The sequence below is a fragment of the Elephantulus edwardii genome, unplaced genomic scaffold (genome assembly GCF_000299155.1).
Source record: "Elephantulus edwardii isolate Elephantulus edwardi_28Jun2011 unplaced genomic scaffold, EleEdw1.0 scaffold00122, whole genome shotgun sequence".
Lineage (NCBI taxonomy): Eukaryota > Metazoa > Chordata > Mammalia > Macroscelidea > Macroscelididae > Elephantulus > Elephantulus edwardii.
The window spans coordinates 8,847,582-8,862,871 of NW_006399872.1; the positions used below are offsets into that span (position 1 = coordinate 8,847,582).

Sequence of the window (15,290 nt, forward strand, 5' to 3'; positions counted from 1 at the left end):
CATGGTGTGAACTAATAGTTAACAGTAGCTAGCACAAAATAGTATAATTTATATGGTTAGATTTATCTGGTTAGACCCTTGGTTACTAACCCAAAAGCTGGTGGTAGGAACCCTCCCAGCAGCTTTTCAGGAGAAAAACCTGGAGAGCTACCCCTGTAAAGATTGCAGTCAAGAACACTCTATAGGGCAGTTCTGCTCAGTCACATGGGGTCATGGAGTCATAATCAACTTGATGGGTACAAGAATGACAAAGAGGCAGAGTCAAACCTTGTCCAACTTTTAAGAGAGGGAAGCCATCATCATGATTTTCATGAAGCTGAGCTGTCCAAAAAAATAAAAGTCCAACATTTTCACCAATTCTAACAAAGCTTTTCTTCAACACAGCTACTCCTCTGCTATGTTCAATAACACACGTAACAGTCACACAGAACTCAAAGACAATACTCACAATTATGAGCTGTTAGTAATAATTGTGGTTATTCACTGCACTGCAATAGCACTTAATGATGACATAACTTACAAAATGCTTTCCTAATTTTTTTTCTAGTAGTATGAAGGTACAATGATTTGCAAGGCACTTAAATTCAAAATTATTATATATTTGGTAGCAAATATTTGCAAGTTTAAGAATAAAGCAAAATACTCATATGGATTCTATATTTGCAAGTGTAGTTTCTAAAAAAAAAAAAAAGAAAGCATTTTAAGAAAAGTAATATAGATTCCTAGTTGGTTGACTCCAAGATTTTTAAGGTGCTAAGAGAAGACATATACCCCTTCTAGTCCCCTCCCTCCCTTTCTTTTTCTTTTCCCTAAAAAACCAAGCTAGCTGTATTGAGTTGACTTAAACTCATGGCATCCCATATGTTGCAGAACAGAACTGATCCATATTTATTTTTACCTTTTAAAAACAAATTGCCAGACCTTTCTTCCAATGTACCTCTGAGTGGGTTCAAACTGATAGGTTTTCGGTAAGCAGCCTATTATTTAACCATTTGTTCACCAAGGGCTGGATTTCTTGAAGCAGAGGCACAGAAAGTGGCTCTGAGGCTGCCCTGAGCAGAACCAGATAGAGTATAATATGACTGTTTCTCCCTGATGTCTGGCCTCTCTTAGAGGTACAAAGGAATGGGTAAACAGGAAATCAGACCTGCCAGAGTTTATTCAAACTCTGCTATCATATTCCTGTACTTGAGCTTACCACACCATCCCTGAAAAACTCATTCATGCAGTCATTTAAAAATACACAAAAATTGAGAGCTCCTGTTTCTTGATTCAAGCCCAGCTTCAGCAAGTCCAAAAGACAGAAAGCAGGGTCCATGTCCAAGTGCTTTTAAACAATGGTTCTTTGTTTAGGTTTTCGGTTCCAATGACTCTTCCCTTACAGTCCACCCCTGGTTCTCATTCAATACCCTTTTATCTGGTTGGTGCTGATGAAGAATGTGGTCTGAGAAACACGATTTAAAAAAAAAAACAACCAAACACAAAACACGGTTTCCTGCAAGAGGCACCCATGTTTGGCATGAGCCCCTTTGGCTTTGCATTCTGGCTAATAAGAGCAAAAACAGCTTCTCTTTATGGCCTTGCCTCATCTTTGACCAAAAACTACTGAGTATGTTCTGACCTGAACTTTGCTTCAGATAATCTCCAGAGATAGCCAAAGATTCAATACTACTCTTTAAATAAATATGCTTTTAAATCATACCAAAATAGATGAGATGACTCAAATTGCAAATGCCATGCCTGTCACCTCACCAGTTGCAAGTTAAACTGGTTCTACTGGTAACTGATCCTAAATGGATCTCCCAGTCTATTACCTCCTCTCTAGTCCCAACAGAGTCATTTATTTGCCACTGAGTGACTGGCCGATGGTTACCTCACGTGTGTCAGGATAGAACTGTTCTCCACAGAGTTCTCAGTGGCTGATGTTTCTGGAGGTAGATCTGCAGGTCTTTCTTCTAAGATGCCTCATCAAGAGCCTGGAAGCTTAACCGTGTACTCTGAGGTCAGTGTCTGATTTTCCTCACATAAAAGGTTGGGAGCATGCAAATAGGTGTGTAGACTACTGAGGAGGGGACTGGTCAGTCTTGTCACCCTTCCAGGTTTAAATGGAACAGAATTAGCATTCCTACTTAAAAAATGGAAATCTCATGACCAGCAATACACAAAAAGCAGAGAATACACTCTCCATTCCTATGCCAGTCAGACTGGAACTGCCACTAGAGTCAAGGGTCATCACTCGAGCTTGCTAGAAGACTGGGGGAGGGTGGGAGTAGAAGACACCATAAAGACAGGAGTCTGAAGGTCAAAAGGCCTTTAAGCTCGCTTGAGAAGCTGTTCTCACTGAAAAACTCTATCTGGTTTCCAACCTGAATACTTCCTGTTAACTTTTCTCATAAACCCTATAAACATGAGGTTAGTTCTGTGGGTTCTATGTGGCAATTTCAAAGGACTGTCAGACCCAGTACTAAAGTAGTGAGAGCCCTGGGAGGATGATTAGAGTTAAAATTGGCAGAAGTAGGTTCAGGGAACATGGCCTCATGGGAATCATGTTTTGTTGTTAACTCTTGTGGAGTTAATGGAGGTCAGCCTTAGTCACCTCCACACCAGCCAAACTTTTTATACCATTTGCCCCACTCAGGTCCTCTAAACAGAAACGCTACTTAAGTACGTGTACCTTTTGCTCTAGAAAGTCCTCTTAACAAATTCAAAGTTTTAAGTAATAAGGCATGTGGATAATTTCTTTGCACACAAATCAATCCTCATGTCAGGATGCAGTTGTGACTTTGCACAGAGGAGAACTCATAATTAAGGTGCCTCTGAGGCCTCATAGAAAGACTGTTATAGTGAGTGGGCTGGCCATAGTTCTGGGACCTGTCACAAGGGTTCGGCCATAGTTCTGTTTGGTAACTACCCTGTTAGGTAATGTGCTTCTCAGTCCTTCTCTCCACAGATCCAGCTTTCTCTCACTTACACAAAGCATGCTGGTGAGCTTACCCAGAGAAGCCCAGGAAGGAGCCTGCCAGATGTCATTCAGCTGCCAGTAAAGTGCTCCCATCGTGTGTCCTTCTCCGTTCACTATCTCATTTCGACTACGGAGGTAGAATTCAGTTTCCACTTTGACACACTGGGCCTGCATCACCTGATTCAGAGAAAAACAAGAAAACACAAAGTGTATTATTTGATGTAGGCTGCCTCAGTGTGCAGAAATGACAGGCTTGAAGTTCTTAAGGAAAACTGTATAAATTAGGGAATTCGATTACAAATCAAAACTCAAACTCATTGCTGTCGAGTTGGTACCGACTCATAACTGACTTGGGTGGATTTCTGAAGCTGTAAGTAATATGGGAGGAAATGATTTTTTTCTTCTTCAGAGTTTCTAGCATCAGGCAAATCATTATTAGTCTAGACCTAAGAGAGAAGCTATTGTCTGCAACCGCACGTATGGGGAGGGCAGGGGGTGGCTGGTTCATTCGGTTATGAAAACAAGTACAAAGGGAATGCTCTTGTTAAGTTGCTATCAAGTAGATTCCAACTCATGATTTCCCCAAGTGTTCAGGGCAGAACTTTGCCGCTGTCTTTCACAAAAGCAGTTCATCTGGCCTGTCTTCTCCCATGCCTTTTGAATGGTTTCAGTCTCCAAATTTTTGCCTAGTCGTCAGCACTTTACCATTCTTATCACTCAAGACCCCTGATGAGAGGAAACGTGAGGGTGCTAGTGATAACTCTGGTCATGGGGGGAACAAGCAACAAGGACTATTTTTCCAAAGAAAATGCTATATGTAGTAAAATCTGCATTTTTTCAATGATGAGTTTTGTTAATACACTCATAGGTTTGAAACAAACAAACTAGAGGGGGGGAAAATGTCCAGTTCCTGATTTCTCAATTTCTCTTACCTAGTCAAATAATTGTTTTTATAATATAAATTTTTATCATTTATGCAAAGGTGTGTTTTCTGGTTTGGGGTTGAAAAGAGGGTGTGCTCGCAACAGGGTGTGAGAGGACTGGATTTGGTCTCATCTTTCAAAAGCTCTCGGGTCTGAGGCCCTCATGCCTGATTTTTGTGAATCTCCTGAAGAAAACAAGCTTGGAAGCAGGAGCGGCATCCACCTCCAAGAAAAAAAGCTTGCCTCCCGAAACTCTATGAACTTGGAAAAAAGATGAAAGTTTTGTGTTCAAGACTTTCATTCATAGGGTTGCTATGGGTTGACTACGACTCTACAGCATTTAACAACAACAACAACAACAACAACAGCATGCTATTTTATGCATGCAATTCCTTTGTTATAGCAAATTATAAGAAAAATTGTAGCAATGAGACAGGTTAGTTTCATTCTTATTTTAAAGATTGCATTGCATCCCATAAAAATCATTCACTTAACTCATTGCCCCTGAGTCAGTATCAAACTCATAGCTGACCCTCCACTGGGTTTATAAGGCTGTACATTGCACAGGAGATGATTGCCTCTCAGAACCATTGGTGGATTCAAACTACCAGACAGGTCCAGCTTTGTGTTAACAGTGCGACTCTCTATGGACAACAGAGCTGTAGGTCATTCAATGTCAATACTAATGGATAAGTGATATTTTTCAGTGTTAGATCACCTTCCTTTAGAACGTGCACAATTATTAATCTTTTCCAGCTGGTTGGCCAAGAAGCATCCTGTCAAATGTCTTACATTGTTGAAACATAGCAGTTGGTATCCTGTCAATTCCTGAAGTCATATTTGTCTCCAGGGCCTTCAGAGCTGCTTAGACGTCTTCCTTCAATACATTGATTCTTTATCAAATGCTACCTTCTGAGATGGCTGAATGTCAACCTTTTGTACAGTAATTCTGTGTATATCTTCCACCTTCTTTTGATGATTCCTGTATTAGTCACATTTTCTCCATAGAATTTTTAAGTGTTACAATTCAAGGCTTGACTTTTTTAATAACTTTTTGCTTTCTTCCTCTATAATATCCTTCTTGCCATCTCATAACTAGCTTAGTCTTAGATAGTGTTCAAGGAACTAAATCTATTCTTGAGATGGTCTCTAATTTCAGGCATGTTATACTTTGGTGCTCATGGACTTGTTTTAATTTTCTTTAGTTTCAAGTACAACTTGTACATGAGCAATTGATTCAGTTTGTGCTACACTTAGCCCCTGGACTTGCTCTGACTACTGAAGGAATAAAAAAGAAAAACTGAAGCAAAAGACTTAAGATATGTAAGTTGCTATTTTCAGGATGTCTAGACAATTTCCAAGAAAAAAATGTCAATCGTATCTGCATAAGATTAAGGAAAAAAATATTTACCTACTTTTAGACCTGAAACCTGTGAGGATCATAACAAATTGTGGCTAACCTTGAGAAGGATGGGAATCTCAGAACACTTAACTGTGATCATGCAAAACCTGCACCTGGACCAGGAAGCACTGGTCAGGATAGAGTAAGAAAACAATGCATGGTTCAAAATCAGGACTGTATAAAACGGTTATTGTAGAATGAGTATTAGGATCCAGGAGGGGTGGGAAAGGCTGGAATCAGAGGGATGTGAATGTGCAGGAGGAAAAGGGGATTAATCATTGGGTTGTACAATTTGATGTGGGGGGGCAATGAAGGAAACTGAAAGAATTTGTTCAAATTTATATTCGAATTTTGTAAATAAAATAGTAGGAAAAGAATAAAATCTAAATAGATTGAAAGAGAGAAAAAAAACACCCCAAAAATCGGGAATGGAATGTATCAGGAATGCACTTATCTCCATACTTATTCAATCTATATACAAAACAGATCATTCAGGAGGTTGGACTTTATGAGGAGGAATGTGATGTTAGGACTGGAGGAAGACTCATCAATGATGTGCATTTTGCAGATGACACAACCTTGCTTGCTGAAACTGAGAAGGACCTGAAACATTTGCTGCAGAAGGTCATGGACTGTAGTCTTTAAAATGGATGAAGCTCAAGGTCAAGAAAACAAAGATTCTCAACACTGGGCTGATTGATAGCTTCATGACAGAGAAGAGATTGAGATTGTTAACAATTATAGCTTGCTTGGTTCCACAATCAACACTCTTGGCATCAGCATTCAGGAAATCAAAAGATGAAATGTGTTGGAAAAATCTGCTGCCAAAGATCTCTCTAGATTACTGAAGAGCAATTATTCCAGTCTTGAGACTAAGGTGTACCTAATACAGGTCATGGTCTTTGCAATTACTTGCTACGCAGAGAGCTGGACAATGACTAAGGATGATAGAAGAAGAATCAAGGTCTTCGAGTTGTGGTGCTGGAGGAGTATTGAACATACTGTGGACTGTCAAGAGAACATACTGTGGACTGTCAAGAGAACAAAGAGACCTGTCCTCGAGAGGGTGAAGTTGGGTTGCTCCTTGGAGACAAGGATTTTGAAGCTCTTTGGGCATGTTGCCAGGAGTGACCAGTCCTTGGAGAAGGAAATCATGTTTGGAAGGGTGGAAGAACAGTGCAGGAGAGGGAGATGAGATAGATTGACTCAGTGACTGGGGTAATAGGAGTAGGTGTGTCGGAGATGATGATATTGGCTCAGGATAGGGCAGGGTGCAGAACTATTGTACACAGGGTCAGTACAAGTCACAGGCGACTTGAGGGCACATAACAACAACAGAACAGATCGGAATGAAACCTAGGCATAGAAAAATTAAATTACCATTAGAATAAGCAGTGATTGTTTGCTCTAGTGTGTCAGGAAGTGTGAGGATGGCACAGAATAAAACAGGGTTCAGATCTTTTATTCATAGGTTTGCTATGAGTCATACTCGACTGGATGGCACCTAACAACAACAATAATTGATTGCTGATTTACTAAACAAAACCAATGTAATAGCAGCAACTTCTAAGAGGCTCAATGAAAAAGAGTCAATTAAGTTAAACTTCAGTAGAGAAAGTTCTGGAAGCAGTACTGATTCATGATCTATGTCTCTTAGAGCTTGAAAGGTGATGTGATAATACTGGAATCCACTTGTGAATTGATGTTGAGTCATGTGAACAACAGGGTTGAACACTCTCCTATCTTACACCATCCTCACAATTTCTGATATGCTCAAGCCCACTGCTACCGTCACTATATCAATCCAGCTTGTTGAAGATCTTCCTGTTTCTCTGAGTTTCCGTCTTTTTCCAAGTACTGGCACCTCCTGACAACATGCCCAAAGTATGTAAGATAAAGCCCTCAGTTAATGCCTCCTATCCATCTGGCTACAGTGCTTCTGTCAATGGAGGGTAGAGTGCTGCTGTGATGCTAAATGGGTTTCAGCAGAGCTTTTAGACTAAGGACACTAGCACTGGGAAGAGTGGTCTGGTAATCGTCAAAACATCAGCCAAGGAAAACCTTACAGATCCTAACAGTCTGAGTCACAAATGATCATGAAGATAGCATAGGATAGGGCAATGCTTCACTCTGTTACGCACAAGATCATCATGAACCAGGGAACAACACAATGGCAGTTAACATATACCTAGTGTATGGGTAGAAATTCAAAGCAGCCAGAAACCTTGTCACTGCAGTACACACATACAAGGCCCTGAGTGATAAGAAATCTCTGCTCTCTCCACATGATCCCTGGTGTGAAAGAGATCTCTGTAGGAGAGGCTGAAGAAGCCCCTGTATCATCCTAAGGAAAAACAAAGGGTCGGAGCAGGGAGTCCTGTCACTAGATGTCACTAGCAGTCACTAGACTGCTGACCTAATCCTGACAGGTTGAACAGAGGCAAAAAACTGCAGTCACCACCGGACACCACATTTAGGGTACTGATCCATGGTCTGCAATTCTCCTGACCTATAATATCCCCAAAGTGCGAGTCAATCCTGACACACTGAAAAGGCCAAGAAAACCTGTAACTTCTGACATAACCCCTGGCCCTTTCTGGAAATGTTTCAGCCCTTGACTCAACAGAAATCTGGAAAAGGAAAAGCTGTCCAAGGAATTTGGAGTCCCTTTCCTGAGCTCCAAATTTAACAATTATTGTTGTTGTTGTTATATGCTGTCAAGTCACCTGTGACTCACAGTGACCATACGCACAATAGCTCTGAAGCCTGCCCTGTCCTGAGACAGTCTCACTGACTCTAACACACATATCTCCATTGCCCCAGTTACTGTATCAATCCATCTCACCACAGTCTTCCTCTCCTGTGCTGTCTCTCCAGCTTCTGGGCGGGATCAACTAGGGTACATAAAAGAAAAGTTTTATTTTATTAGAGGATCTCTGGTGGCTTAGTGGTAAGGAGTTGCACTGCCAACCTAAAGGCATGGTTTGAATCCACCAGCTGTTCCACAGGAGAAGGATGGGTAATCTACTCCTATGAGATTTACTGTCTCTGAAAACCCAATGGAGGGTCAGCTATGAGTTGGTTTTGACTTGACAGTACACAACAGCAAGAAGAAAAGAAAAGTAAGCATTTTAAAAATTTTTGAGGTGGGAACAAGATTTCCATGCATATACTTGAATGAATGATTAAGCCCTCTCTAGCAAAATTGAGAACTTCTAGAACAAAGTTGTATTCTACAAAAAATGTCATGCTTATGCTCAAGTGGAACTAATCCAAAGGACAATTAGATATTTTACTGATAACCTTGGCAGAGGTGACTTACATTTTGTTTTTCTTCATCACGAATTTATACTACTTTTCAGAGGGCAAGAGGAAATCTAAAAGCAAAATTTCCATCTCTTTCTCTCTCTCTTTTCTCTCTCTCTCCACCTTGCATATTTCCACATTGTGGTACTTTTGATATATATTGTGGTAGTTATATAACAGTTTGATTAATCATACTCCAGTCATTAGGCATTATCTAGGTCACCAGTTTTTCTTCTCAAAATTAAAAAGCTAAGAAGATCTTCCAATTCAAATAGAAAGATGTTGTTCCCTGGTTCATGATGATCTTGTGCATAACAGAGTGAAGCATTGCCCTATCCTATGCTATCCTCATGATCATTTGTGGCTCAGACTGTTAGAATCTGTAAGGTTTTCCTTGGTTGATTTTTTGACGATTACCAAACCATTCATCCTAGTGTTCCTTAGTGTTCTCGTATTTTTTCCTTTGGCAATATGTCCATTTTTTACTGTAATTCATAGCCTCTGAAAATCTGTTGGCAGTTCAGCTATGAGTTAGTTCTGAAAGTGGCAATTAGAGTTGAGAGTTCATGATAATAGTTAATATGATTTTTGTGGTTAGCTGAATTGAATTAGTTTAAATTATACTACTTTTCTAAAGTCTTTGTAAGGTAATAGTGTATATTTCTACATATCCACTCTAAATTCATTTTAACTTATCTTTTCTGGTTTACTAGATAGATAATAATAATTGCTTAGAATGTTTAAACAACAACAACAACAAAATTAATGCAAGAATAACTCCCAACCTTACCAGCAATAAAAGCAAAAAAGCTCTAGGATAGTTCCAGCTCGTAGTCTATATAGCGTAGCACTGTCAAGTCGGGACTAATCCATAGCTAATCCTCTGGTGGGTTTTCAGAGGGTTTTAATCGCACAGGAGGAGATTGCCCATCCTCGTGTGGAGCAGCTGCGGGCCTCAAATTGTGTGCCTCTGAGATGGCAGTGCAGCTTCTTGCCACTAGGGGCACCAGAGCTCCTATATTCATCGCAGGTGACTCAAAGGTGGCATCCACTTCCTAAAGAAGTTGCCTCCAGAAACTCTGTGAACTTTGATTAATGACGACAGTTGTAGGGGAGCTTCAGGCCTTTTGTTCATAGGGTCGCTATGAGTCGTGCTCTACTCAAAGGCAACCAACAACAACAATAAATTAGTATATTTTAGTATAGTATAGTATAGTATAGTATAGTATATAAAATAGTCAATGCACCTTTAAATGCTCGAGATTTGAGAAAAGCATGAAACACCCCATATACAGATATTGCCATACTAGTATTAAAAAAAAAACACACACACAACCCCAAATAAACCCAAATTCACTGCCATCAAGTCGATCCAACTCAAGAGTGGCTCTCCTTCAGGTTTCAGAGGCTTTAATCTTTACAGGGCAAGAATGATTTCTCTTTGACCTATGGATTAGCTTGTGCAGACAAACTGCTGACCTCTGACCATATAACTAACACCTATGCCATCAAGGTTCCTAAAACCAATTATATAGTTAGATCTTAGTTTACCCAAGCCTCAGAATACTAGTCAGGGTCAACGAATGACACCTTTGTTCATAAAAATGCAGTAAAATATTGCCTACTGTACTTCTTAAAAAGATATTATAGAATCCTAATTCCATGGAAGATTTCTGAAACCACACCTTTCCCTTTAAAATGTATACTTATATTTACACACCCAAGCATTCTTTCTTAAAGAGGGCAATCTTTACAAACAGGAAGAGATAAATGCTTAGTCATTTCCTAGGTTACACAGTCCCACTGTTAGCAGGCAAGTCTTATTTTAGTTTTAGAAGTGGGCCTATTTTCAGCAGCTTGGTTGATTACACTTATGAGTCTCCTTAGAGAGACAGATGGGATGGTGAATAGAAACTGGACCAGGAATCAAAGGCCTAAGTTTTAATGCCAACTTTACTGCAGGAACAGCGATGGAACAGCTAGCTGTGCAGACTCTTCTCCCACAGTGACAGTTCTAGCTGGGCTACATGCTGAGAACTATAAACAGCCATGCAACTAAGTTCTCCCAGTAGAATGTAAGGTATACTTGATTTGTTGTTGTTGTTGTTATATGCCGATGAGTCGCTTGTGACTCATAGCGACCCTATGTACAACGGCCCTAAACTCTGCTCTGTCCTGTGCCAATCGCACTGTCTCTGACACACCCGTCACGATTACCCCAGTCCCTGAATTAATCCACCTCACAGAGGGCCTTCCCCTCCTGCACTGTCCCTCCACCCTCCCAAGAATGATGTCCCTCTCCAAGGACTGATCACTCCTTACAACATGTCCAAAGTATGTTAGAGGGAGCCTCAGAATCCTTGCCTCCAAGGAGCTGCCCGGTTTAACCCTCTCCAGGATGAATTTGTTTGTTTTCTTGGCAGTCCATGGTACGTACCCTCAATACTGTTCTCCAGCACCACAGCTCAAAGGCATCAATTCTCCTTCTATCCACCTTAGTCATTGTTCAACTCTCTGATGCATAACAAGTGATCGTAAAGACCATGGCCTGTATCAGATGCACCTTAGTCTCCAGAGAGACACCATTGTTCTTCAGTACTTTGAAGAGGTCCCTAACAGCAGACTTTCCCATGGCAATACGTCTTTTAATTTCCTGGCTGCTGCCGCCAAGAGGGTTGACTGTGGAGCCAAGCAAACTAAAGCTGTGAACAATCTCAATCTTTTCACCATCCATCCTGATGCTGCCAATTGGTCCTGTGGTGAGAATCTTCGTCTTCTTGACACTGAGCCTCAATCCATTTACTTAAGTTATTCTAACAATAAGAGCTAAGAATCTTCCAATCAAGCTGTATTTGGTTTTGTTAATTTTTCCAAGCTATATTTGTAATTGAGCTGTATAATTAACCTCTGATATACCTGACCTTTTTAGAGTCAATTCAGCGAATTTAGTATATTCACCAAGTTAAGCAACTATCACCACACTTTAATTTCAGACTATTTTTATTACTCAAAAAAGAAATGCCTCACACCTTAACAGGCACTCTCCAATATCCTTTTCCCCCAGTTTCTACAAAATACTAATCTATTTTCTATCTTTATTAGTTGCATATAATGGAACCACATAACATGTAGCCTCCTGTGACTGGCTTCTTTCACTTAACATGTTTTTAAGGGTCATCCACATTGTAGCATTTATTCACGCATTAGAATTTTATTGCTCTTTATTATCAAATAATATTACATTGTATTTGCTGTGATGCTAAACACTGTGACACTGATAATGGTTACCCATGGTGGACAGTGTTTGGTGGAGCTTCCCGATTAAATCAAGCTTGGAAGCAGGAATAGCATCTACTTCCGAAATGTCTTGCCTCAGGAAACTCTATGAACAGTGCTCAGGTCTTTCATTTGTAGAGTCACTATGAGTCGTCTATGACTAGACGGGCACCTAACAACAACAACATTCCATTACATGTCCATTACATGGCTTTATCACATTTTGTTTAGCCATTAATCAGTTAATGGACATTTGGATTGCTTCACTGATTGACCATTATGGAAAAAAATGCTACTATAAAACACTCATGTATAGGTTTCTGATTGAACCTGTGTTTTCTTCTTTCTTAGATATATATTTAAGAAATAATTTCTGGGTAAATGACAGCTCTAGGTTTAACTTCTTGAGAAGCTGCCAACTATTTTACATAGAGGCTACACCACTGTACATTTCCACCAGCAATGTTGGAAAACACAGTTTTCCAAATTACAGAATTTCAATTTCCCAAATTCTTGCCAGTATTTGCCATTATTCTTTTATTTTTATAATTGGTCTTCATACAATAATTCATACAGGTTGTGTTTTATATACTTAATTACTACTGTGTTTCATTCACATACAATATATGCCACATAATCCTTCATACAGTGTGTTTTACATACCTAAATGGACTATTTCTAGTTCTCAACGTTATTAATATAATATACCATATTCCACTGATTAATGCCTTTTGCCACCTTGTCTCATCAAATTCCACGTTCAACTTACCCATTCACTCATCCTCCCACCATCCATCCACTAACCTCTGCTACCCTAGTGGTTTTCTCTTTTTTTTTTGTTTGTTTGGTTTTTTCCTCCTCCGTCTTCTTCCACTCCTTTTCTCCCCCTCCTCTCTCTAACAGTTTTAAATATTTTAGGTTGTTATATTTTTAATATTTCATAATTTTTAAATATTTTCCTTTCTTAAAAAAAAATATTCCCCAAAATAAAATAAGACAAAAAAGTATACTCAACCTGATGCATATGAAATGATATCACATTGTGATTTTGTTCTGCACTTCCCTAACAATGACACTGATAATTTTTTTTTCTTGGCTATTTATTTTCTTTACGCATTTTTTAAAAGTTGTTTTTCATTAATAGTGAGTTGTAAGAGGTTTTTATATATTCTTGATACGTAGCTCACATTTGATTTGCAAAATAATTAGTTCAGTCCTGTCTCTTTTCACACATCTTTGGGAGTATTCTCTTGCACAAAAGTTCTTCATTTTTATGAATTTTTAGGTATTTTTTCCTATGGTTGCTTGTACTCAAATTATCCTAGTGAAGAAATCACTGACTAATCCAAAGTCACAAAGATTTTTATTAATTGTTTCCTCTAAGAATTTTATAGTTTTATTTCTTAGATTGAGGACTTTGATCCAGTTCTAGTTAATGTTTGTCATCTGTGACTATAATTTTATTTTTTCTTTCTTGATTTGGATGACTTTTCCATTTTCTTACCTAATTATCCTGGGAAGAAGACAATACTGAACAGAAGTGGCGAGAGTAAAATTTTCATTTTATCAGTGATCTTAGGGAGAAGCTTCCTGTCTTTAACCATTAAATGTGATGTTTGCGATGGGTATTTCATCGATGTCCTTTTAGTTGAGAAATTATTTTCCTAATCCTAGTTTGTTGAACGTTTTTAAACACAAAGTATTCTACTTGTTTGTATATAATTTTCTTTATTCTATTAATATTTTTAATTCCATTGACTGATTTTCATATATTGAACAAATTTTATATTCAAGGGTCATTTGATAACAGTGCCTAGCCCTGGTTAATACTGCTTGATTCTGGTTATTAGTATTTTGTTCAACATTCATAAGTGATACATGGTTGTAGTTTGCTTCTTTTTGAGATAGCTTTTTTGTTTGTTCATTTCAGTATCAGGGTAATACTGGTCTCACAGAATTACACAGGAAGTGTTTTTTCCATTTATTTCTGAAAGAATCTAGAAAAGATTGGTAGTAATTCTTTAAATATTTGTTAGCATTTACCATTGAAGTTCTAACTTTGGGAGGAAATTTATTACAAACTCAATTTCTTTGCTTATAACAGATATACTCACATTTTTTTTATCCCTTTTTGAGTCATTTTGATAGTTCATGTATTTCTAGGAAGTTGTCCTTTAAATTTGCTGCCATACAATTGCTCAATACATTAATTTATTATTCTTTTTACTTCTATAAGGTCTATAGTTCCATGTTCCAATCACTAGTGTCTGCTTACAACTGTTCCTCCTCCTTTGTGCTTCCATATTTGAGGGCTCAGCCCCAGCTGCCATATCTGCTAGTCAACTCTAAGTGTGCTCTAGTGTACAGAGGGTTTTCGAAGGCCTGCTATTTTGGAAATGGATGGCCAATCCTTCTTCCTAGTCTGTCTTAATTCGAATGCTCAGATTTAGAACAGTACCTGACAGGCAAGTATTTCATAGAACGGAGCAGATGAAAGGCATTTTCCAACTATAGAAGAAACCAAAGAGATTCAGTGTGCTTCCTGTCCTTCGCATGTGTGTCTTAACCCATCCCTTTGCGCATTCCACAAGCATCCACTTCCACTTCCACCTACCCCATTTAATACCTCTCTCTGGCTATCGACCACTTGATATAATGGCTTAGGTCTCAAGCCTTCTGTGCTTCTGCTGTTGGTCTCTTATTCTGTGGCTAATATATCTTACGTTCAGGTGTCTCTAAGGCCAAATTTCAGGAACTAGTATTAGGGAACGGTCTCTATCTCAGGCAGTTCTGAGGAAAAGTCCTTTGCCTTGAACTTCTGCTCCAGGACTGACTTCTTGTGGTGCTTGCTGCAGCTCAACATCAAGAAAACAAAGATTCTCACCACTGGACCTATTGGCAGCATCTTGATACATTGAGAAGAGATTGAAATTGTTAACAGCTTCAGTTTGCTTTGCTCCACAATCAGCACTCCAGGTACCAACAGCAAGAAAATCAAAAGACAAATTGCCGGCCTGTCTTCGGCCCTCGGCTCAGGGCGAGCCGTCACAGCCCTCTGCCCAGGGCAGGCTGTCTTCGGCCCTCAGCTCTCAGGGCAAGCAGTCACGGCCCTCTACCCGGGGCGGGCTCTCTTCGGTCCTCGGCTTGGGGCAAGCCATCATGGCCCTCAGGGTGAGCTCCTCAGTCCTCAGATTGTGCCATTTGACCCCAGGGTAGGAAAAAAAATGCCTAGGGTATTCAGAGAATTTTATCTAGGCTACTTTCTGCCACCCTCTCCCCCAGTAAACCTGAAAGCAACACCCCCAAAACCCCTCTATTTGTAACTCACAAGTGTGTTCTCTCTAGGTTTGCTCCCTTTCCTACAGGTAACCTTACCACTGAGTTTTACTTCAGACCTGACCCCAAACCCAGTGCCAGTGAC

At 39.5% G+C, this 15,290-nt stretch overlaps 1 protein-coding gene across 1 annotated transcript in view; it reads right to left on the reverse strand.

Annotated features, from left to right (window-relative positions):
• MANBA (mannosidase, beta A, lysosomal) overlaps positions 1–15,290 on the reverse strand; it is a 226,129-nt gene that overhangs the window by 20,143 nt on the left and 190,696 nt on the right. The window contains exon 14 of the mRNA XM_006893092.1: positions 2,995–3,139. Coding sequence (XP_006893154.1) covers positions 2,995–3,139 — 145 coding nt within the window. The remainder of the gene's footprint in view (positions 1–2,994; positions 3,140–15,290) is intronic.